The following is a 25,598-nucleotide window of genomic DNA, read 5'->3' as shown; positions in this document are numbered from 1 at the left end:
CATTGCAAAGATAAAAGCACTCCAGTCCACTCTTCAACAATTACAACAGGTTTGCTGGAGATGCTTGGGAAAAAATCTGACCATAAAACAGCACACACACACACACACACAGCTACTCATCCTTGACTGTTAAACTAGGTTGATGTGGGGCAGCCTATCTCCTATGGCTCACACCGTGCTGACAGGCTCATTATAGCGGAGTTAGAGTGGAGACCTTGGTGTGACAGAGCCAAAGTCATCCCATCCAGCTCCCTCCAGCTCTCCGTCCCACTCACTGCCTGACCAGCACAGACACCACAGCACAATCCTGTTCATCCAAACCACAGATCCTCCAGAGGCCAGAGCTTGTTCATCAACACATTGCAGAGTGACTGAAACGCATCTAAATGCTTTACAAAAATCTCATTCTGCGTCCACCAACAGTTTTCCCACCGGAATGTTCACTAATAGCTGTTCTTTTTAAATGCTTTGACAATAAATAACGTATTTCTAAATGAAATATGGTGAAAACACCTGACATAGTCAATGTTTCATGAAAGCATCAGGTGGGTTGTTGCCTTTTAAGGAATTCATAGATCAATACCTGATAGACCAATGCCTCCGTATACTAAGCCCTTACACAGCAGAGGGAAGGGTAGGTGGATGGGTCAAACAAACAGAACTTTCAATCAGGAGACCAGTGTTTGTGTGCCAAAGTGTTGTTAAGTTATTTTCGTGATGTTTGTTTTCCAAACTTTTACATTGTTTAGCATTCTGTGGACAACAAACGGAGAATTCCATTGTACATACATATGGAAATAAACGCATTTGAATCTTGACTACGAGAGACTATTCTGAGCATAGGTTTCGTTTTCTCCCAGCTATCTCCTTAACTGTAATTGGCATTTATAGGATCCTGGTCTTAATCATATCTAACAATCCAAATTCAAAAAGCTCATCAAACTGGGGACTGGCTTTAATTACATAACTTTAATAACATAGAAATATGTATATCTTATTATACAGTTATTTTTGTTCTTCTTAGTTCTTATAGATTTTCATGCTGAGTACACATTTATCATGCAGTTTGTGTTAGACCAGCTAAAGGGGGTTGCCCTACTTTTGGAGCATTCTTGGTCTTATTTCTTCGTTCTTGAAGCTGAAGTTTAAGGGAATTCTCAACCTTATGTATCTTTTATGGAGTCTGTTTTGTGTGTGTTTGTGCACACAGAAAGGGGCAGGCTGAGTTGTGTTTTGCATCCAAAGGCATCTATCTGCCCATTCCTATAAGAATTTAAGTAATCCGTCACCCAACTGTAAGATGACATCAATGCACTGAAAGGAATGAAATATCTAAGAAATGTGTCAACTCAGCGGCATTCTGTTAACATATGACATTGTTCTGTGATTGACTGGCAGGGTGGTGGAGATCATGGAGAGCTGACTATCACTGGAGGGATTAGCGATAAAACCTTTTCATGACTCGTGACTACATAACATCCCCTCTCCCTTTAATCTTCTCTCCCACCTGCATTTCTTTTTTCTTTGTACCTCGTCTCTCCCTCTCACTCTGTTCAACTGGTTCTCCATCACTGTCTCAGAGCCAGGGGCATGCTAGGCAAATAGACTGCACTCTAATTGCCAATGTAATGATGCTGCAGTCCACTCATCTCACCTGCCTAATTAATACTACAGCTGCAAACCCTGCTCGCTCCTATCTCAGACTTTCACACACATTCCCACACATGAACACACACATGCACCCGATAACAGGAGGCAAGCTTGTGAGCTCAAATCACACACCGCCTCTCTATATAGGCTCAGCCACACACACACACACACACACACACACACACACACACACACCAACCTCCACAACCTTTTCCCTCCTCTCCATTGTAAAACATTGCCCTGTCAAATTGACATGATACACCAAGCTGAATTTCTGCAGAGCAGTGAGAAAACTGAACCAGCCTCTATATGGAGATAAATGCATGAATAGGTCTTAAAAATGTGTTTCATCATTATAACCAGTAAAAATAAGATTTCTAAATACATCCAATTAAATGTCGATGAATTCCAATGAATACATACAAAAAATGTACATTTCAATATAATGTTTTCCCCTTCTCAATACCAATTACAATATTTGATTTCATACAGATCCAATACAAGGTCATTATTGCCTCTCTAATATGTATTTTATATTGCTGTTAAGACATCATCTTCAAACAACTGTACATATGAACACATCATGATGACGGTATAATTGACTTTCGCCTCATACTCATTTATTATGTATGGAGCTTGACCACATTATAATGCAGCCTCTGTACCACACCCCTTACTTAGCCAAGCAGGACTGTGTTGCCCACCGGCTGCAAGCAGCAAAAGTAAACTACAGCTCCTCCTGCTGATTTCAACACAGATTTGTGGTTTGCATTATCAGGGTAAAAAAGGGTGCACTGGGGTTATTGAATGGGTACACAGACTCACCTACTCAACGATCTTTACTTGCTGTGCATGTAAACAGCTTGTTCAGAATTTTATTTACAATTCATCATACATTTTGCTTCATAAAACAGACATTTGTCCCTTGTTTTAATTGCACTCTGTGATATCTATGTTCTTCTTTACAACGTTTTTGTTAACGGAGGGTCGAGGTTGAAGAAAACCGATTTGGTGGCAGCCTCGCTCTAATTTCTTCCCTCTTCCACAAAAGTGATGAATCTGTAGGCAGGGTGTGTTCCCTGGGTCTTTTTGGGTCACATACTGTAAGCTGTTGCTTGTCCTGCGGCACGACGGAAGTCTTGTGTAAACGGCTTCTTCTGTAATGTAGTAATTATTTCCTCTCGCCTCTTTCTTGTCCTCGGAACTAAGCTTCTTGCCTCTTGTTTCCTCCCTCGTCTAAAGAATGCTGTCGACAACAGCTTTTTCGGTGCTTCACTTTTGCTTTGTAGTTGCTGCTATTTTCTTCCACTTACTGTCCTCTTCATTGTCTGCAGTCTTTCGTAAAGCATAATGTCTTGTTGTCCAAGATTAGAATTGATGAGGATGAAAGGACTTCTTTTTATTTGAGTCATTATTTCTTGATTCTTTGGAAGTGGGGATGAATTGCTTCAAATGAAATGCAAACCTCATTCAACACTCACCTTACTATCTTAACCGTTGTCTTGTTTATTGAGAGTAGTCACCATATTAGGATAAAAATCTGTCCATATCATAGCTATTGTCTGAAGGGCAGAATTAGTCCAGACAGAAGAACAGAAATCTTGATGTTATGTGCTCAAGAGTCTCGCCTGCTTCTTGACATGAGAGCTTTTGTGTAGAGCATGGATTTCAATGATTCTCTCTACAAAACCATTAATGAAATACTGTGAAAGATCTTCCAATTGCTAATTTGGCCAATCAGCACTTTTGTGAGCTTCTAATGTCCTGTGGCAATGCATTAACAGCTGTGTTAAATGTGGCAAAAGATGTTTGCTAAAGATCACAAAATGTAAGGATTTTTCCTTTGCTCGACCTGGACTATACATGACATCACAGTTACGCAACCAGCCCTGTCTCTCTAAATGGCATATGAACGAGATAAACATGTGGAAGTCCTTATGCATGAAATATCAACACCGTTGATTTTTTTGTGTGTGTAATTTTACATCATTGCATGGGTCAAACAAAACAGGACGTTAGGGATGTTATAAGGTGTTTTCCATACTAAAGTTACATAAGTTGGTAACTTAGATACATATTTTAAAGCTATGATGTTCTTCTTAAACCTAGCTAAGTGGTTTTGTTAACTAAAGATAACCGCAGACACATCACAGAGGGTAAAGTTAAAAAAGTGATTTTACTAAATGATGGTTATATTCTGAAAAAACTGAGGAAGCCCTGTTCCCGAACGCCACTGTTCCCAATATACGCTGAGATCAGGGTGATTCAACACAGCACCTGTCAATGATTTTCTTAAAATTATGTTTGGTTTTACTCCTTAGAGAAAGAAGTAATAAGTCCTTGTCTAAAATGAACAAAATGCAAAAATGCAAGGGGAAATCATACAGTATTTTGTCAAATAGTTACATAAAGCAAAGCCTTTCTTTAAAAGGGACATGGACCACTGCTATTGAACTTCTCCTGAATGACACATCATATTTGAACAAAAAAATGTTCAAGACTGAATCTTTTCAGCTCAGTGCAAGATTTCAGCATGCCAGGGATCTGTAGCCTCAAGCTATAACCATAGAATATTATTCTATTTTCATTTATTGTGATTTCTTTCTCACCTAGCAGCAGTTTCAGTAGGTGAGGTCAAAGATTGGGTCATGTATTAAACTTTGCAAAACTGTTGAATTACTGAAAAATTGAATTTTTATCCCTCAGTTGTCTGCAGCACAATAGAGCCATCAGGCCTTCTTTCAGACAGGATCCCATACCCTGAACTCAGTCAGCCTTTTTGTTAAATGCCTTTTGATTCTCTTCTCCCTGCTGAGGATTAGCTTGACACGTTTATCAAACACGTCTATGTCTGTGAAAGCAATCCTGCTTTGTTTGAGTGTTCACTCAGAGGGCAGCTACAGAGAACACCAAAAGGTCACCACTTTAGGTGTGAATGAATGTAAATAACATTCAACTGCTTTCTGTTGTGCCTACCAGGTTTTCCTTTTGTGATCAAGTTTTATCTATTATCCCAATTTCCAGAATAAATGTTCCTCATCTTGGTCCATAAATCTTTTCACATTGTAACATTGTTTTATTGTTGTTCTTGTTTTGTTAAAGAGGCAACAATTAAATGTATTTAACTAAAAAAAACTTAGTTCCTGACTTTTTATATTTAGCATTCTTGTATGTCCACGTTTATTCTATGGAGTATACCTAAAGCCAACAGATGAAATGAGCTCCTGTCAAGTGTGATATGGATAGATATTTGCTCGGATAATAACAGTAATTTGGACATCTATCTCTGACTGTATGCCAAAATCCTTAATCATGACTGTGGGGTAATAATCCTCTGAAAATTGGTAATGCCATGTCATATAATCCCTCTCTGTAGCCTGAGGTTGTGTTTTGATTAAACTAAAATTCTTCCATATAACCTGGAGGTAATGGTGCTTCATATGGGCATATCAGATATATAAAATGTAAAACATATTTTCAGATATTTTTTATGATTTGATTATATGCATCCTAACAATCTTTCCTCAGGCTAGGTTGCATGATTTAAAATATACAACCACAAGTTGAAGAAATAACTCCTCCAATAACTCCACAACCATCAGGATAGAAGACACAACGTATGATGAAGAAACAAATATTGTGCCGTTTCCAGAAGGCAATTTACAGTTCCATCATTAAAATGGCCTGATATTTCCAAAACATCGACTGCAGTTAGCAACATGACATTTCAAAACATTTTCTAATCTTAACCCTTTACTTCACCTGTTTCTGACAGTTTCTTGTACGATAAAACACAAAACACCTTCTGCTTTGTCTCGCGACCTTTGCTTTGCCATTTCCAGTGTTCCATATGGACCGCTTCTCTTACTCACTAAAAATAATCAGCTTGCAGTGTGTGATGCCCCTTACACACTTGCAAGCAGAATCACACACTTTCTTCCTTGTTATGAAGTTTTGAATTCAGCTGGTCATGCACTCAAGTGCCTCAGGTCACAAATAATCACAAGTTGGATTGTGAATCTTGTTTTTGATAATTGTGGTGCTTGTATTATTTGCGAATAGAAAAAAGTTATTTTTTGCTTTGCAACAAAGTCTGCATCATGGAACTGTTGCTTTAATTAATTGATAGAAACATGACAGCTGGGGGTTTCAAGAGTTTAAGGACCACAGATGTAAGGTAGCATTAAAATAATCATTATTTTAGTATTTTGGAATCTCTGTGTGAACAGAAATAACTAACTTAAATTTCAGCCGAAGCTAAGAGGGAGACTATTCATTTTTAACATAAACTAACAGTGTTCCCAAGCTCCCTGTGAAGGCTCATTAGGAGTTCAGTGGTCAGCAGTCAACAAATGTGATCAGGGAATATGATAACCCACCTTCTAAAACATAAACTTCAGATTTTCTGGTGGATATATTTCTAATCTAGCATCAACTGTCTTTGCAGCTGCTTTCAGTAACATAACTGTAGTTTCCTATTTGCAATGGCACATTGTCCCAGCAGTGAAATTACATTTTACATGCATAAGAGTTTAAATCCCAGCATCAACATTGGGGAGATGAAGTGGCTGCCAGTTTCCAGAAGGTTTATAACTTAAAATTCCTTTGTGAAGTATTATCCTTGGCAAATGCCTTCTTAGCTGTGCCCTCTAACGGGATCAGAAGCATGCCAGTGACACTTTAACAGTGAGAAAATATTTCCGAAGGGACACAGCATAATCCCAAACAGAAGCCAAATGGGGCAAGTTTAATTATCTGATTACCCTGACGGACTTTCCTACTGCTTAATTTTATCCAAAGGTCAAAGCATTCATGACACTATTGTTTTTCAACATAAACTGCACGCTCTCCTGCACAAATCCTCCTTTGGCATTTAGATGTTTTGGTATATTTTCTGAAATTATGATTTGATAAAGCTGCCACCCCTGTGGTACTTCGTTTGGGCAAGTCCACTCTTCCTATTTTCAACTGTCAAAGGCCACAACAACAACACATTGTGCATAACAACTTAAGCAGATTCATTCAAACTGTTCTGAACAATTCTCATAATCAGAAAAAGGTTTTCCAACGTTAACATTACATGGCCAAAAAATGTGACACCCATCCCGGTCTCATTCCCAAGGCTACCCAATATGGAAGCCAAAGGGTTTGACTGAGCGTCAGTATGTGATCATGAATGAAATTGGGTTGGGACAGCAGAACATGACACTGTTATATGGTGAACATGTATAACTGTATAAGAATCTGCTGCCATAACATCCTCCACTGCAGGATTTACTCCCTTTCAACTTTCATTTTTCAGTCATGGATGTTCGGCAAGAAGACATTAACAGTGTTCTAATTCATCCCAAGGTGTTGGATGGTGTTGGGGTCAGGGCTCTGTACAGTCCAGTCAAGTTGTTCCACACTTAACTTGGATATCCAATTTGTCATGGGCTTGGCTTTGTGTACATTGTTAACTGTACGTGTTCATATATCTACAGTAGGTTTGGCATGTCCTGGGGGTTGAATAATCATCATTGAATTTAAACTGTAAAGTAAAAATAAATCCCATGTGATTTTGATTCAGAATTATTTCGTGACTGTCCATAGGAAGGAGTCGTTGGCACAAAGACTGCAGTGAATGTTTTCAGTTACAATTTTTAAGGAACATTCCTGCACTGAACTATTTGAAAGACATTAAAACACTCCCATTATCCTCCTTGGATGGGGGATGGGAGAGTTGGGCGTAAACAACTTGCTGTTTGTCACCGGCAACAGCTAATTTAATCGATCTTAGTACGTCAGTGACCCATTTAACATTCAGATGCAATGAAGATATGTTTTCCTGAACAGCCATGTAATCAAAGTGAGTTAGAGGGAGGGAAATATTAAGCGGAGAGATAAGTAGTCCAAGTGATATTGAAGTGTTAATATTCATAAAGAGAGAAAGTCAAAGAGAGGGAGCAGAATGAAGGAGAGATAACGGTTTGAATTTAAGTGTTATCTCACCGTTAATGGTATTCACAGTCCATATCAAGATCTCGACAGAGGAATGTATTTCTAGAGGGTGACGTGATAGTCTCCTACGGTATAACAGGTACTTGTGTGACTCTTGCTGAATTGGAGAGAAGAGTGGAAGGGTGAAGACATCGCTAAACTGCCTAGAATAGTCTACTTTTTTGTCTGTTTGCCGTTGTCTCTCTCTTGCCACTCCCATATATATATATATATATATATATATATATATATATATATATATATATATATATATATATATATATATATATATATATAGTGGTGGGCCGTTATCTAGACTCTCCGGCCCACGAAGGAATATTTACTGGCCCTTTAAGTGGAAAAAACATTAAAAAAGCTGGCCGTATAGTGGCCTCTATGAGCTCTCTCATCTCCGCAAGACCCCGCTACGTTCTTCTTCGTGCACTTTACGTGCTTGACGTTGTTCTGATGACGGTTCTGCCTCGTTGAACCACCACAATGTTGCTTTCTACTTTGAAAACACGGAAAGTTGAGACACAAAAGACTGTATTTTGATAAGCTGTTGCACTCTTCAGACTCGTGGTGTGACCAGAACCGGACCGGAACCGGACTGGTACTTTTCTAATAAAAACGCGGCTTTTCACACGGATTCAGATTCATTGGCACAGAAAGCTATTGAAAACCTTGAAATGTACCTGGTGCAACAGGGATTCCTAGGGATGCTATGATGACCAGTTATAGTTAATGCCAATCTCCTTTTTTAACTTTCACCTTTGCTACTGAACTTCAAAATACATTGACATACATTGGTGAAACTGACTGCTGTGGGGTGCTGGACGAACTAATGGAGCACTTTTCCTCTATTCCCAAGAGGGATTGCTTTCACAAATCCACTTTCATTTTCTTTTTGGCTGTCAAATGTGTAACAAGTTGGGTGGAAGACAATTATGTTATGAATGTGGTGCCAAACATCCTCCTCTGGCCTCAGCAAAGGCTTGTCTTCTATCCCAGTTGTCCCTTAGATTAAACAGAGGAGGGGATATATCAAGGAGAGGTGGAGGAGGAGAGGGATGAAATGGAGAAAAAAGAACATGATACATCAGAGAAAATAGTGTGTTTTTGTTTTAATTGTGGGACGGGTAGACAGATGTGAATTATTGAGTGACTTCCTTTCTCTGTTACACGGGTTTAGGGATAGAGGTGAGGTTTCACAGGAGTCATGGTGAGATGGAGGAAAGGGCACACATTCAAACACCATGGCACGTATGCAACATTCAGTGGGAGGCATGTTTAATTTAGAAAGGAGAGAAGCTCAGCAGTCAGTTGTGCTTGACAACTGGAAACATCCAGAGAGAAAAGAGCAGGAAATGTCTACACTTTTCCTCATTCCTACACTTAACTAGAACCGAGACCACAGAGAAATTCACAGTTCGGATCCAGTTTGACCAACTTTTAAATTGCTGCAGCAGGAACATCTTCTTCTTCGCTTGAAAAGCTACTTCAGTAATGATAACTCCATGGAGGCCATTTGCAGAAATTAAACTGGAATTGGATTGGACCATAATTAGACCACAACAAGAGCTTGCTCAGCTGCAAATATGTACCTCCTGTTTGTTAGACAGAGCGCTCCAAGTCATTCGGTCTTGAATTCATTTTCCAGGTCCACAGTGATCTAATAAGTCATAGAAAATTACCTTTTAGAAGTTTTCTTCTCCTTGTTCACTAATGAATGCTGTGGGCCTGGTTCTAAAGCTCATATCCTCGTATACTCTTCCAATAAGACGTCAAAATCCATTGCTTCCATAAAACGAGTACCGCCTGATCCGCCAAGAACTGGGAAAATTTGAAGGCTTTTGACTCAAAACAAAGTAATTTCACATAATTTGGGATATCCTTACTACAGATGATGCCCAAAGAGCTTAAAAACTTAACCTTGCTTTAGTAAAATAATTATTTAATTTTTTACACACATCACGGCATTCACCTGAACATTGAACTCTTCTGGAGATTTATGAGTCATATCCTGTAAATCAAAAGAGCTAATTTGAAGACTTAATAATATAAATAAAAGTAACGATAAATACAGTGCCCTCCTTCTACCTTCCCCTTGTTCTGCTATGCCGTGCCAAGCTTTCCGTCGGCTCGTCCAGATGCTATCCATGTTGTTTTTATGTTCATGCGGCTTATGAGGCGCAACACAAATAAGCTGGTGCTGGGCCGTATGATTTTGAATCACCCAGGGTCCCTGATGTGATTTCCAATTGTCCAACTGCTGACAATGATTGCGGTGAAACATAGCACTTAGTTTGTGTATAGCTTGAGTGCAATCCAACTTGCCCAAGCATTAGACTAAACCTCAGACCAGTCTTATTCTTCAGACCAGTCAAAATATCTTCATCACATAACCTTCTGGTGTTTAGCATTTGCATTTGAGGGCGGAAAAGACTTCCCTTGATACCCAGTGACATTAAATTTTCACTTAAATGTTCTGAATAGAAACACATATACAGAAGAGACATTACATAGAGATATGTAATGTAATTAAAGTAAAAACATAATCATCTCAGGCTTCCTTTGCAGTCTGGGCAGTCAATTGTATATGACTGCCTGAAAATGTGATTAAACAAACCGCCAAGCAGCGAGTTGCTGTTAAAACAATGAAAACATATTGGATTACCTTAGGATTTGATACCTGAAACGATATGACTTCATTGAGTATCCACAGTAACAAACAGTTGTTTAAATCGTCATTACCTTATCTTAGCTTGAAACCTAATTACATATAAAACAATGAAATAAAATCTTGTCTATTCTTTTTCATTAGTGCATCCAAAAATTGGCGAGGAATTTCCTTTTCTCATATTTGCCTCTCTCATTTGCTAAAAATATGTATCAGTCTGAGAAAGTTCACCTAATTTATCACAATGCTCCTTTAAAAGATAACATGACTGAATCCACTTGTGGACTGAAGTGAGTGATGCTGCATTGTTTTAAAAAATGGGTTCATGAATGAATGAGTCTTCAGGGCAAGCTTAGAACACTAATTGATTAGCAAGATAAGTATTAACAAACATCATGCAAAAGTGTTTTTAAGCTTTTAATGTAATCCAACTGAAAAATGGGATGCATGGAGGATTTGAATTTCAAAGATATGCCGTCTTGGTGATTTTTACCTTCGGAAATCCTGAAAGAGCCGATTGTTGCGCGGTTAGCCTCCAACCATGACAAAAACAACACTTTTCCTCAGCTATTTCCCCTTATTTGTTGGCCAGTGTAATGGATGTGTATCGGCGATTCTGTTCGAAAACGAATTTCATGCTGAGAAAATGGCCCAGGATGTGAAGACCATTGAACTAACCTGTCATAGTCTGACTGTGGCATATTTTCTTTCAATAGACCATTGAGCGCTGTATTAAATTGGTCCGAATGGCCGCCCTGCCAAGGAGAGAGAAGCAGTTGTTTGGATCTGCAATATTTTATTTGATGCTTGACGCTGCAAATTGCCTCATTGTTTTATTTGTATCACATCTTTAGTATCGGTGGGAGGGAGGGATTGGTGGACAAGATGGATGATTTCTGTCTTGTACCAACCTAGGAGGAGCAGTGGAACAGTTCACTTACGGAGAAGAACATTTCAATAATCAGTCTTCATTTGGCAGTTTTCAGTCTGTCTGAACTTGACAAATTCAGTAAATAACAGGGCAGTATAGCACTGCAGGGTATGCCTACGGTCTCTCATGACATTTAATACAAGGGCAGCGTCTACTGATCCTTTCCAACAGTCTGACTTGAACTTCTAATTTAGGGATCAAGATCAAGATATCCTACAGATCTGTATTTTTAAAATGCAATTGGGAGATTGAAGAAGATGCTTTAAACAGGCATCAACCAAACTTGAAACAGTGCTTTTCAAGTTAGAGATTGCAGCATGTATCATTTTGAGCCCAAAGACAGTTCAAAATCCTGCATTTGCAGGATCAATCCCCGAGAAGCCCTTGAGCAAAGCAGCTACAACCTCAATTGGAGTGATGCTGAGCAGCTTCAAAAGTGTGACTGTTACTGTGTAAGTGTCCTGAAAAAGAGACATTTATATCCAATATTTGGCATTATCTTTCGTTCGCCAAGTATGTCTTCTTCAGTGTCCCTGTTATCTTTAAAACTTCAGCTGGAATATTACGTTTGGAAAAAAGATAGCATGTTTTCCCACATGCAGTCCATAGAGAACTTTTTAACCGCTTAAATTAAATGTGATCTTTCCCTACATCCATGCATATGTATGTGTATCTTTGTGCACCAGTATTTTCACACTTCACTTTGCAGACATTCATCATCCTCCAGGCGGCATGTTTATATTTATCCCCGGCTCTCTGCTGTTTTTTACATTTGTGAGAGATTCACACATATGCATGCTCTCTCTCTCTCTCTCTCTCTCACACACACACACACACACACACACACACATGCACACGCAATCTCTTCCCTTTTCTTTTAATTAATGACTCTGGTGCTAATTAGAAGGCACGCAACCCTTCAATACCCCCCCGACTGTCTCTCATCCATTCTTAGATTCACTCCTTCGAGCTTTATGAAGCAACACTGATGTTTTCTAATGTCAGTTGGAAACATTACAGGCAAAAGAAAGGGAGTTTGTGGGGTATAAAAACTTCATATAATACAGTGCTAGACAAGATAAAATAGGTTATTACAGTAGTTATTGTGGCGCTCCTGGCCACACTAAAAGAAGGCTATATCCACACAGTTGTGCAATGTTGTGTGGTGCTCTCTGTCACATTGTTTTTTTTTTTGCACCCTTCTGCTGTATGCACATCCTTACTTTCACAGCCCCTAATGAGCACGACACACAGACAGTGTCACCATGTTAAACCTCTATTCTTTTAATTATCTTCTTCCTCTAAACTTGGTGTAACAAAGATTCCCTCCTGTCAAAGTTAAGTCGGCTTATGTCACAGTGGCATGAAGAGATGTTAACCACAGATTTAGCACAGAGAAAAGTCTGTCTGTGTTTTGGGCGACCTGTCAGACTTTGATCCTGAATTCGAGCCTCAGAAGCTGAAGTCTGGACACCAAATAGCTACATTTAGGCTTCTATCACTAGTTCATGAGTTTTAAAGTAAAATTGTGTCGGCTTTTTTTGTCGGTGTTTTGTTCCCCTGCACCCACACAACACATACTTGGCATCACACATTGCAACAGTAAAATCTGCAAACAACAAACTTGGAGGACAGGCAGAAGTATGGAGTACATGACAAATGATGAGTTTGCTGAGGCCTCCTTGACAGCAATGACGACATTGTTACCTTCTATCATTAAGGTGATGTGGTGTCACAGCCCGTTGTGCAAATACTGATGCTTTGTCAAGCTGCTCAGCCTCTGATACCGATGCATAAGACACCCTTTAGCATCTGTATGAGACTCACTGGGCTTTCAAGTAGCAAAAATGTAAGCCCACACGCCTCATTAGTAGATGATAAAAAAATGCCAGGGTGATGATGTAGTGTAAAGACCGAAAAACCCAGAACAGTTGGGGGTGGGATGGATCATACAAACACAGGACTTCCAACCAGGACACAGGTGTTCTTGTCTCCTGCGTAATAACATGTTTTGTGTGTTCACAAAGTTACATTTCACTTTCAGCTGTTCGCATCCCGTAGATTGTTGTGTGCACAATGTGTCCTGTTAAATCTTTTTTCCCTAAATCTAACACATTGGTTTTGTTGCGGAAACCTAAGCGTTATTGTTTCCTGGCACCCAGAGTGTTTACCCAGAGTCCAAACCATACTGTGAGTATAAACCATCATACAAACAACAGGTTCGCTGCTGTATTTATGCCTAGATGACCTATGTAATGTTAAGTGTTGATGGAGCAACTACATTTTTTTTAGCATCGCTTCCTGACTGATTCAAACTCCATTCAGAAAAGAGGTTATTTGCTCATCATCTTGCTGACAGACCTAACAAACCGTGTCTTCAGGCTTTCTACAAATTGTCATCATTATATTTTGGCATCCTTTTTTATCTATTTATTGCAATTAAATCTCAACAAAATTGTTTATTTTGGGTTCATACCACTATGAATACAGCTCAATGAAATTCACCAAAAACCTCTCAGTGTCTATAGGTAAGCCACCATCCTCTCCGGTACAGCTAGCATGACTGATGTGAAAAAAACACAATTGTGACCAGCCACGGCAAAATGGCATTGACTGAAAGTGTGGTAATAATATTTGACAAAGTTGTGGCCATTTGAATGTATGCTTCTCTGAAAAACCTTCACTGAGAAAACTGGCCTGAAAGATTTGCAAATCTCACCTCACCTCACCTTACCTCACCTGGTGAGGAAAGAAACATAATGGTGCACATTTGCATCTCATTCAGATAAGCCCTCCCCCTACAGATGTCACTCAGTGATATCTGGTATCTGTTAGCCTGCTGATGATAGCCTACCTGAGGACAATAGGCTAGTTGCTAAACTATTAGCATCACAGTCAATTCAAGCAATGCCAACAGGCCCCTCCTGGCACCTTACTGTTAAATCAGATGCCCACATTACGAGCGAAAAACCTCCCATTACAGCTTGGTTTCGATGTGCATAATTTTAAAACGACAGTACTGAGCTAGCTTAGCTAGCCAAGCAAATTAGTTAACTTGGATGTTAACGGAAACTCACCCCATAAGAAATGGAAAAGTATTCCTGCAGACTTTGTTGGCTCTGATGAAATAAGAGGTCCGGGCGGACTTTCTTTTTGTCTGCGGCTTTTTGGTGGATGCAGTCATCTCTGACGTAACTACTGTATGTCCATTTGCTCTCTTTCGGCAGCTAAAGAATCCATCCGTATGCTGTACATAAGCTCTTGAGAAAGTTTGTTGCTACATGAATGTCTTCCAAGGAGAGAGTTCTCCTTTCTTCTTCCATAGCATTTGCAGTCAAAGTTACGGATTTACATTTACATTTAGGTCATTTAGCATTTTTGTCCAAAGCGACTTACAATAAGTACATTTGTCAAAATCCTCCATTTCGCTCAGTCTTTATCCCGTTGAAATGTAACCGTAGATATAGCGTCTGATATCTTCCGCTCCAGCTGATCCGCTGCAAGGGACATGGCGCTGAATAAGTAGTCATGTTTTTCGCTTCTAACGTGCAGCTGATTTGCCTAAAAAATAACAACAGCGCGTGAATGGCCAACAGTGATCAGTATGGAAATGAACTGCATCGCCGTACTCGCACCAGCAAAGACAGAGACAACCGCAGATTTTTTCCGCAAATACAAATACAAAATGTATACTTTTAAGGCAACCAATACTGTTATCTGAAACATGGAGTGGCTTCTTCGTGATCTCAACTTGCATATTCTGCAAAAAAACGAAAATCACTAATTTTGAAGAAAAAAAAACGCAAATTTGTCCCAACCGACTTGTTGCTGGTTTTGCTGTGGCGGGTCACAATTGATCCTGCAGTCAAACTTGCAAGTCCTTCCGTCGTTTGTACATTGCAATGTGTAACAATAGTGTACAAGGTGACATGCAGCAATCAACTTGTATGAAGACAGTTAGAATTCCAGTGTGAACACTTTTGCAGTGTGAACAATCTGCCCTCCTAACCTGATTATATTAGTACTCAAAATGGAATTGGGACACAGGCCCACCAATTTTGAAGTCAAATAAAGCCAATTTTTTATTTGGACTCAGCATTAAAGACACAGATACTGTCCTCACCATACGTCTCCCCATGTTTGCCCCCTTTCCCTCCCAACAGTATCGATGCTATTTAAGCAAACCACTGGCATGCACAGTCGAGTGAATCTTTCCCCGCCTACTGCAGCTCATTTACTAATTGAAAATCACTCACCGTAGATGAAAGACAAAAAGAGGGTGCACATAGCAAAATCTTTGATATGTCACATCGCATTCATTTGAAGTCTTGATCTCTATGCACAGCTCCGGTGTTTGGTCTGGGAGGACGTACATGTTCTCCCAGTTGGGGGCGTCTAAAGGCAGGCACTGCTGAGGTATGAGATATATTTGCTCTGCTATCATCCTGTCAGAGGAGGTGTAGATTCATTCCAGGAGTGCCAATGTAACAAATCCATAGGGGTAAATAAGGAAATGGGATGTTGAATGAAAATTGAGTCTTGAGAGTGAAACAGAATAGTTGAGAAGGTGATCGGGTGATAGATTGAATGAATGCAGTAGTCAAATTTAGAGAGGAAGCACAAACTACTACTGTTGCTAAAGCTTCTATTTTATTTTCGTGTATGTGACTTGCAATTTCCTGAAGAGGGACAAAGAGAAACAGTAAGCGAGGCACAAATAGCCAGAGGCAAAGATAGATCCAAACCAACTGAGGCACCCAATTAGGGTTATTCTGCATCCTGGCTTTTTTATACTTAATGCAATCTCTGTGCACTGTAGGAAACAGGTACACACTGTAAGACACAGTTACACTTCTATGTTGATAAGGATGTAGTTATTGTACTGAAATTAATTAAAAACACACCATTGCAGTGCACAGCATTTTCCTGGGACATTTTCAAGAGCAAGAACATTTCAGAATTCATTAGCTGCCTAATGATCATTGCCTGACTGCCGCTCTCACGAATATGCCAATCAAAATCAAAAGTTGAGAGATTTCCTAAACGTTTGAAGACTATCCAGGTACCACAAAATGTGTCTTCAATTGAGAAGTCTCTATCAGAAAACTTTCTCTTGGTGACTTGTAGGGATTAATAGATAATAATATTTTTTTATATTCTTTTACAGCATATTAATCGTCTGGCAAGTTTCCTCGCCTTTTGTTGGAGAAAGGTTTACATTTGTATTCATCATTTGGTGTGTTCTGCGACGATTTCCTGTAACCAAGCAAGAAACCTCATTCAGCAACAAACAGAAAACAGTCTTAGGGGCTACTCTAATGGGGATTGGATGCTCCTTTTCCACTGCAGTCTTGTTTGTGATTTTTGCTGAAGACATATGTCTTCAAGAAATGTCTTCACTATCACTTTCTACTTCTTGCAACTTGGCTCATGTCCACAACAAGTGAGCCTTACCTACATTTGTCTCAAAGAAACCAGGAATGGAACTGATGAAAAGTAAACATGGGCTTTTTGTCACGTGTTGTTGATCACGTGATTCGTTAGTCGCGTGACTCATTTGTCACTCGCTTATCACATGAGTCGAAAAGTGTTGCTTCTAAATACCCTCTGATGCGCATTATTCAGTCGTGTCCTGCAAGAGCTACATAATGAGACGGTCCGGCATGAATAGCTCATCCAAACACGTGATTAAATGCAAAAATATCCAAAAGAGAGCTGCAATGTCTCTGATTGTTTGGTCACCAGAACTGTCCTTTCCTTCCTCTCCCATCTCCACTATTAAAATAATTAAAAGGATTAAGCAAACTATTCAAATAAAATGTGTTTTTCAGGTAACAAAAGACCTTGGGATGCAATATGGGGGCTTGAGCAATTTTACATGTCACTGTTTAAAACAACAGGGCATGTATCCTTTGCTGGAGGGGCCACTTGGGTCATAAATGATTTATACCTTCAACACTTTTCCAGGCACTACTACAACACTGGTCGTAGTGACATGTATTGTCAAATACCTGATTCACTGACTGATGGTTTATTCCTCTTTTGTCTTTTCAAGGTGTCGAGAAGGCTACCAGGGAATCCGCTGTGACCAGTTTCTGCCCAAGACAGACTCTGTCCTATCTGACCCAAGTGAGTTTCTACATTTTCTACTTCGGTGTACTCAGCTTACCAGCATCTATCGTTAGTCCGTCACATCCTATTTGATTGATCAAATTAACCATGAGGGAAAAGGAGGGGGTCATATTTTTTTGTTCATTGTGATGAGGTTCAACTGAGTTTTTAGTGTTGCAGGAGATTGCCCGACCCGTAGGGTATAGTACAATTTAAATCTTTGCTGTGGCCCTTATTGCATATTTCCATTGATTATATGCATTCATGGTATTTCTTCAGAAATACTGTTAGCCATTGCAGCAGCAATGCAGTCATAGATTGTTCGTGATACTCCACATGAAATTGCTCCAAAACTAAAATGCTCTATTCTCTACTCTCTATTGGACATATACACATAATATGTATGTAGATCAGTCAGTTTTATTGCAGAGCCAGATAACAGCTGCTTTTTGATCTCACAGCCTAGATAATGGCAGGTACACTAATTGCATTCACCTGGCATCCCAGCTGAGCCTCAGTCCCTAATTAGAAAATCAGCAAGGCTGTGAGTCTAAATTTAAGAAACAATGACATCACATGTGGAGATACAGACTGTGAAGCAGGGCCACTGCAAAGTGAACTGAATGTCTTTGTTTTATACATACAAGATACCAGAGAGCAAGATTTACTGCAACCTTAAAGGGGCGTTCACAACCAACGTACATTTTTTACTTTGGTCGCAGGACCAGTTGTTTATTGGCGTGGTCATTTGTGTTCATTGGTGTCGCCCGGGCTGGACGTGCTGGAAGGAGGGGGGGAGGGGGGCGCATAACTCCCTGTAGACACCGACAATGTCTTTTATGTTTAAGGTACAGTAATCCATGGGTTTACTGAATTTCATCCTTTGCTTTTCTGTCTTTTATATTCTACTCTTTCTTACAATTTGTCCTCATATTACCTATTTCTCTTCTATTCCCCGCTTTCTCAAATACCCTCTCCTACACAAACTAATGTCATTTCTCCCATTTATTTATCCTCCAAAGACGCAACACTCTCAATGTCATGTAGTTGAGGCAAGAACAGAAATTGCCCTAACTTCTGTCCTCACCTTTTGCTATCTATGCCATATTAATTTCCCTGTTCCTCTCAGCTTATTCCAAAAAATATGCAACCTTGTCACAGGGACACTAAGTTGTGACAGTACAAAAGCTTATCCGTGACTTTTCTACCAACAAGGAGCATGCTGAAATAGCACCAGTTACCATGAAAGGACAGTGTTGTCCCTTGGATTTTTACCTCATAATTGTCCAATGTCCTCAAACAAAACCTCTTTCTGGTAATATTGTGACATTTTTATTTCTCATAATGAATAATATTTCAATCAAGTAGGACATAATATGTCCTCCTTGATTGCAAAGGAAAACATGCCTTCAATGAGAAATGCAGATGAAACGTGGCAAATGCAACAACATTGTTATAATTTGCTCTTTCTTAATATCCTTTACTTTCCAGATCATTAATTAAGTCTCCGTAATGAGTTTTTTTTTAATTCCAAGCAAGTATTAGGGTAATTGTCCTTGTTGGAACAACATTAGTGTTCACTGAAGTGACACCCATAGCTGTTTGTACACCAAACCTACTGACCTGAACACATTGGTAGCTAAGAACCGTTGCCATCCTCATCACTTAAACAATTTGTCAAATGTCAGACCTAAATATTTGTTGATTGTGTTACTTCTTTGTCCGTTGATCATTTTGAAAAAGGCTTTATTATTAAAAGCACAGGCTTACGGGTACAAATGGCCCTATTTCAACTCGTGCGAAAAAGTTGAGTGACTATCCGCGTTATTGTAAATTATTGTAGCGGTCTGTGATCACAAAGAGCTTTACCGTAGTCCACGACATTTGAGACCGAATTAAACTATGTGTATAAAACCATCCTCCTCTCTGTTTGTATCAGCTTTAACTCACATCAGTTTATTTTCTGATCTCGGTTATCTCTTCTTTGCAACTTTCTCTAACTCGCTGCCAAATCCCTCTCCTCAATTCATTTTTCTGATATTAAGAATTGATCGAATAACTTTCAGGTCATTCTTCTCCACTATTCCCTCCCCCTCTCCACTGCTTCTTTATTTCTGACAAGTCGCTGTTTCCTGTTCTCTACCAAAAAACAATGTTGTACAGCTTATGGATTTCTTTTTTTCAGTAACACCACCTTTTTTCCTTTTTCTTTCATTCTTTCCATTTTATTCTTGCTGCTTCAAAAAGTTGGTAAGTGCAAAGTTCCGAAAGAAGAGAGGCAGAATGTGTGGCCTCCTCTTTCTCTTCTCACCCCTTCAGATAATCCTGTCACAACATCACTCTCCTTGACCCCTCTGCTCGCAGCTCATCAAATCCTAGTATCCCGGGTTACATTTGTGTCCTGTGCTCGAGCTTGCCTCAGTGTTGACATCCTTGTTCCCTCTTCCAAATTTCCCTCCAGACAGCCCCGTCTTGCCCCCCATCTGTCTTTTACTAACGTCCTCTGTGCCATCATTCCAAGCGTCAAACCTCATCCCTTCTCCCTAGCCTACAGTTCTCTGTCCAACTCATATCCTAAGACAAAGTGGAATGGGCCTCAGATGGACTGAGGCTCGAGTTTTGCCAGCTAAAAAGGTTCACCAGCAGGGCAGACACATGTTGCCAAGGACCTCTGGCACACTGCACTCTCATTGGAAGGGAAGGAAAGGGAGGAGGAGCAAGGCTGGATGCGAGTGGACACATCTTCTAAGTTGGGCTATCACATTGTCTCAGTGTCCCAGAGGATAGGAAGAGTTGTGAGACTGACTATGTAAACAGAATAAGAGTGAGCTACCAGACACACAGAGAGAGAAAAACAACTGTTTCCAGCTGCACTAACCAGATACAGGACTGAAAACTCTTGATGAGCAACACCTTTATCAATGTTGGTCTTGAATGTGGTACAGTACATTAAAAAACTTCCAAAGCAAAAAGTCTGATAGATTGCACATCCAACCCCAGTTGGGTACAGGCAGAGGACAAAATGCAAACAAAGAAAGTAGCAGACATGCGCCAAATTTTGCAATTTTATTTTAGTGTAGTGTTATTGTAGTGTTTCCAGCTTCAAGGTTTCAGATGATGAGGTTAGAACACTGGTTCAGTGAGAGTTCTTTTGTTGGCATGCAAAATTCACCACAGTCTGGTTCACAGAGGGTTCAAATAAATGTGATGTAGCTAGGAGTGACACCTGAGCAATTCATGAAGATTGAAGACACAACATCATGAAGATTTAAAAATGTTGTCCATCTTACTTCCGACCAGAACAGAGGATCTCATAGTTACATACAATTTACTGACGTGTGTTTATTTCTCAAAATGCTGACAAGTCTCCACACCAAGATCCTCACCTTTCTTGCTTGATGGGATGTGTTTGACAAATTTGATTTAAAAAAGGAACAAAGTTGTTTGTTGTTGTTGGCATCCTTACATAGATTATGTCAAATCTTTATATTGCCAAAAAATGGAGTTCTATTCCACTGTTTTTGTCGAGACATCTTTTGTTGTTTAATCTGTTAAATTGCTGATTGGCACTACCTATTCTGAGGAACTTTCACAGGATAATGCAGTATTCAGGTAGCCTGATGCATCAGCCGCTTACTTCATTACATTTCATATAGCGTCTGAACACGAGCCGTAGAGATTCGTTTGCTTCCGGGAGGCGGTTGCTTCCGTTTGCTTCGACTAATCGCTGCTGCTTGGCGGTGACGTATGCTATGCGCCGGAAGCCGGGTGGTTTAGCATTGTAGTCTTTTTGAGCATATTGAAAACATGTGTAGGCTATTGACATCCCACCGCCGTAAAACAACAACAAGAAGAAGAACATGTGTATTGACGAGTGTTGTCGTTGCCAGCTGGTAAATTAAACTTTTCCCAAACCCGGTAGGAAGAAGTCCAAAAACGTCTTTGCCCTCCAAAAAATTCGTCAAACATGCTTCTTGTTCTGGCTTTAAGTCTTTAATATCCTGAATAGTTTCAAGCACAGAGCGTATAGCTTCGCCGACATCCATCTCGTCAACTGTTTACCGCAGCTTGGGAACTACACCGGTATTTCAGTTTGGGCGCTTCAGTTCGACGTCATCGCCCGTCATCGCCACATCTGCTCGCTGATTGGTCCGTCCGCTCTGGCGGACGGAGCAAACCGAAACGCATTGCTAGTTCCCTGACTATATGGTTGAGGCAAATTAAATTTGCCGGAACCAGTAGGCGGCGCTAGCCTGGCTAGTATTCAGGAGCTAATGTAGAAGAAACTCTAACTCTTTGAATAGTGTTCCCTCTCCTTTATGCCCTACCTCAATCGCTTTCTTTACTACTTTCATCATCTATATAGCCCTTTCACAATAATTGTCTGAGTCACAAATTGAAAAGCATATTCAACCCTTCTGAATCGAAGGCCTTGGAGCCAAGACAGTCTAGTTTTATGACACAGGAAGGCAGAGACAGAATTGGCATACTTAAACCTACAGTACAGCATATCTCACCCACTAGACACAGATATTTTGAGATTTAATTCACACTATCTTTATAAGATCTGATTTCATGCTTGGCAGGTTTGTGTGCACCACAGATGATAACGCTGCAGTAATCATGCAAGTCCAATTTCCCCTAGAGTACAACTCAGTGCTTCAGGTTGTGTTGCATGTTTCAATCCATAAGATAGGAAGGAAGCATAAAATGTGCTGTTACTTTAAGCTTCCTGCTTTTATTATGGCCCAACTGTTGAAGCAAGGGCAATGTGAGTCACCTTGGATCGTTTCATTAATGATCCACTGAGCAAATGCTATGTGTTGTTTAACTGTGCAAATACCTCCATTTCTGCTTGAGCCTTGCAGTGACGCTCACAATATGATTATTCACTATCATATTTAAACTCCAGGGTTGATGCTCTGTAGCTGACCCTGACCCTTAGGCACTGAAACACTCATGAAACAAATAATCAAATACATTGTGTGTGTGTTTGGGAACAAACTGCAAACTAGATGAGCAAAGATATCAACAAAAGCTTGAAATGTTACATATAGTATACTGTAGATGTAGGATGTGGACATGAACACGAACACTGGTGCAATCCAAAGAGATCTAGACTTTATACATGGTAGCAACTCAGACTGAAAGGAATCAGAGCATTGATATACAGCCATTAGTAGCCATGCGGACTGCATGGCAACTATTGGCTAAATTTTGGCTCAATTGACAAATCTTTAAAATCGTAGACCAGAGATTTAACAATGCAGTCCCGACCTACAGCGTTGTCACGGAAATGTAAAGCTAACCATTCGATTCAAAGACAACAAAAGAATTTAAAAGCTCACACATAGGGCTTTTAAAGGACCAGATTGTAGAATTAAGCGGTATTTATTGGGATAAATTATTTGTATATATATATATATATATATATATATATATATATATATATATATATATATATATATATTAATGGAAAAAAATGTCATCACTTTCAAATGCATTCTTTTTTTTTTATTATTTTAATACGGCACATATAGCATCACAGTAGGGTATACAGCTACTGATCTCCTGTAACAAATTACCTTTTCTCAAGCCATGCTGGCACATTTCTTTAAGTCTAGTTTGTGTGTTGTTTCTGTGCTCTGCATTTTTTGCATTTGTGTTTCTGCATAAATGTGTCTCCATCCTGGCTTTCTGAAACAGCATTGGGTTTTGACAAGTAGTATCTCTTGCAGAGATCTTGTTGCATCCACCATCTGAAAGACGATGAGAAAAGGGTCTGGCTTAACGGTCGGAAGTACTTGACATCTCTGGCATCAGATATGGTATCAGCTCCCTTCTTATTGTGGCATGGCAAATCCGACCTACCAGTCAGGTCTTCAGCAAAGCCAGAGGGGGGCTAAGATGTGAAAGATTTGAGTTTCTTTAATGCCTAATTATCACCAGGAGCAGATTGAAACCTTTAAATCCTGGATCAACATTTTGTATTTTGTACTTTATAATACTAAAAATAACATTGCCTTCTTTTTTATGAAGCTCTAGCTGCAGTCACAGAATACTTTTAGTTTAATTGGCGTATGTCCTGGGTGAAGGAAATGGCAACATTCAGTTCTTGACGACATCATAAGGCTCTTTGAAACCAGATGAAAATGATCCATCTCATACACCTTCTCCTCGCTCACTAGATTTTGTGTATTTGTTTGTGCTTGTACGCAAGCCGCTATACCGGATTACAAGTATAAACATAAACCACAAGTTTCTGTTAAACTGCAGTTCAGACTCTAATTACACACAGATGAAGGTGCAAATTTAAATAAAAGCACCAAGCATATTCGCCCTTGCGTTATCACGTATGAAAACTGCACACAGCTTAGTTTGATTATTACTTACATTAGGGTAATTTCCATCACAAAAAATCTCATACTTTGGTAATTCTCCAACTTCATGTTAGTATGGCACCAAAGATTAGCAGATACATTAGTTTAGGAAATGAGTAATCCACCTTTGTACAAACATCAAGTTCCACATATTGAGTTGGCTCACCGGAAAGGCACCCAAATGTTCTATCACGTCATGCTTTGTGTTAGTTCCACCTGTACCTTTCCTGCTATGACAAGTCAAAATGTCTGCTGGGAAAACGGACAAATAGTTTGCAAGATATCATGACTTCAAAAAAATGAAGGAACAGCAGGGGCTGCTGTAGCTGCTCAGCAGGGCCACTACAGCTTCACTTTCTGAGACTGATGCCATGCTGAGAGCAGCACAGCTGACATACATCACTGAGAAAGGCTAAGGGGTAGAGGATCATGAGAAGATAGAAAGGAAATGAATCCAACACATTCTCCCTCCCAACTCATTAAATCACTCACTGGTGCTAGCCTTCAAACTATGACAGTCTAGATAACCCTCTCGTGCCATGTTTGGATGTGTCGGGCCGGTGTGTCTGTTTCTACTTGTTGCTCAGAACTTTTCAAAAATAAACTTCTGACTTCACAGGAAGTTGAATTTTGGAAATGAAGCCACTGCCACTTAGTTTGATTTATGAAAAGAGTGTGGTTGATGTCAACTTGACTGATTAATGGCTGATGTCTCTATCAAGTGACTAAATACTGAGGTGACTAGCGAGTGATTAACGAGTCACATAATTAGTGACTAACTTGACCACCAATATGACACAATTTCAATGTTTACTTTCAGTTGGGCACAGTGATCTCCTGGATGAAAGTCCCGTATTTGTTTGACCCATCTACATCCACTCCACCTGCCCTTTGTGGACTATCTCCCTATTTTATACTACGCAGCTCTGACCATCTATTATTGACAGGTTTACATTCAATTTAGTTGAAAGCCAGCTGCGTCAGCATCAGACACCGAGGAGCTCTGACCAACTGTCAGTATGACAATTTGGAGTGAGACCAGGTTGATGAATCAGGAGCAGGGGAGATGAGACAAGACAGATGCCTCTGGAAAATGTCTTACTCTCTGAGGGATGGTTCTATTTGTGTTCACATTGTCAGTTCATTCGAAAGAGGACTCAGTTCTGTTTTGGTCCATTTCAGTTTGATGGGGTCTAAGCCCTTTATCTGTAAAACTGTTGCTCTACATGCATCACTCTGCTGGTCACACAGAGCACTGTGCGTTTTTTCATTCATTCCCTCTAAAATATTTCGGTTATATTGCTGTGAAAACATCCCCTTAAACCAACTGCATTTATCCAAGTTCCTCGCCAACAAGATTAGATTTGAACACATCTTCGCCCAATACTATTCGTTACTGAATAGAGCCAGAACACATCATAACGTAACTCAAAGCAACCTCTGTGAACATTGTTGGCTGTTAGCCTACGTTATTCAGCCAAGCAGGGCTGTAGTCCACACCGGCAGCTCGTGGAGGGCGTGGAGCGGGACATCCCTAATGGCAAGGCTAGAGGGCTAAAATACAGTGGCAGAGGCTAAAGTGAAGCTGGAGTGCTTTGTGTTCACAATGCAAAGGTTAGACAAAGGCACTGGAAGTGAACCATGCAGTTAATTTAAGAGGATCCTGAGTTTGTTTGGAGTGTTCACATATGCACAAACAATGCTGACTAATCACTATCCCTATCGAGTTTGATTGGAGGGCAGAAAGGGACCAAGTGTGAAAATGCCCTCAGTTTCAAGTGTGGACAAGTAGGCACCATTCTTGATGTTTTGGTTGCACTTGTTGGCCAGCGAGTGCTAGGAAGTGTGCAGGTAAAGTATCCTTAGT

The 25,598-nt window shown here is 39.9% G+C and overlaps 1 protein-coding gene across 1 annotated transcript in view; it reads left to right on the top strand.

Moving 5' to 3' along the window:
* Positions 1-25,598, top strand: part of nrg3a (neuregulin 3a) — a 366,859-nt gene that overhangs the window by 278,580 nt on the left and 62,681 nt on the right. The window contains exon 3 of the mRNA XM_084020530.1: positions 17,296-17,369. Coding sequence (XP_083876656.1) covers positions 17,296-17,369 — 74 coding nt within the window. The remainder of the gene's footprint in view (positions 1-17,295; positions 17,370-25,598) is intronic.

Source organism: Eutrigla gurnardus, assembly GCF_963514095.1.
Source record: "Eutrigla gurnardus genome assembly, chromosome: 11".
In the NCBI taxonomy this organism is placed as follows: Eukaryota; Metazoa; Chordata; class Actinopteri; order Perciformes; family Triglidae; genus Eutrigla; species Eutrigla gurnardus.
Note: the sequence above shows the minus strand (reverse complement) of the source record. Positions and strands in the feature narration are given on the sequence as shown.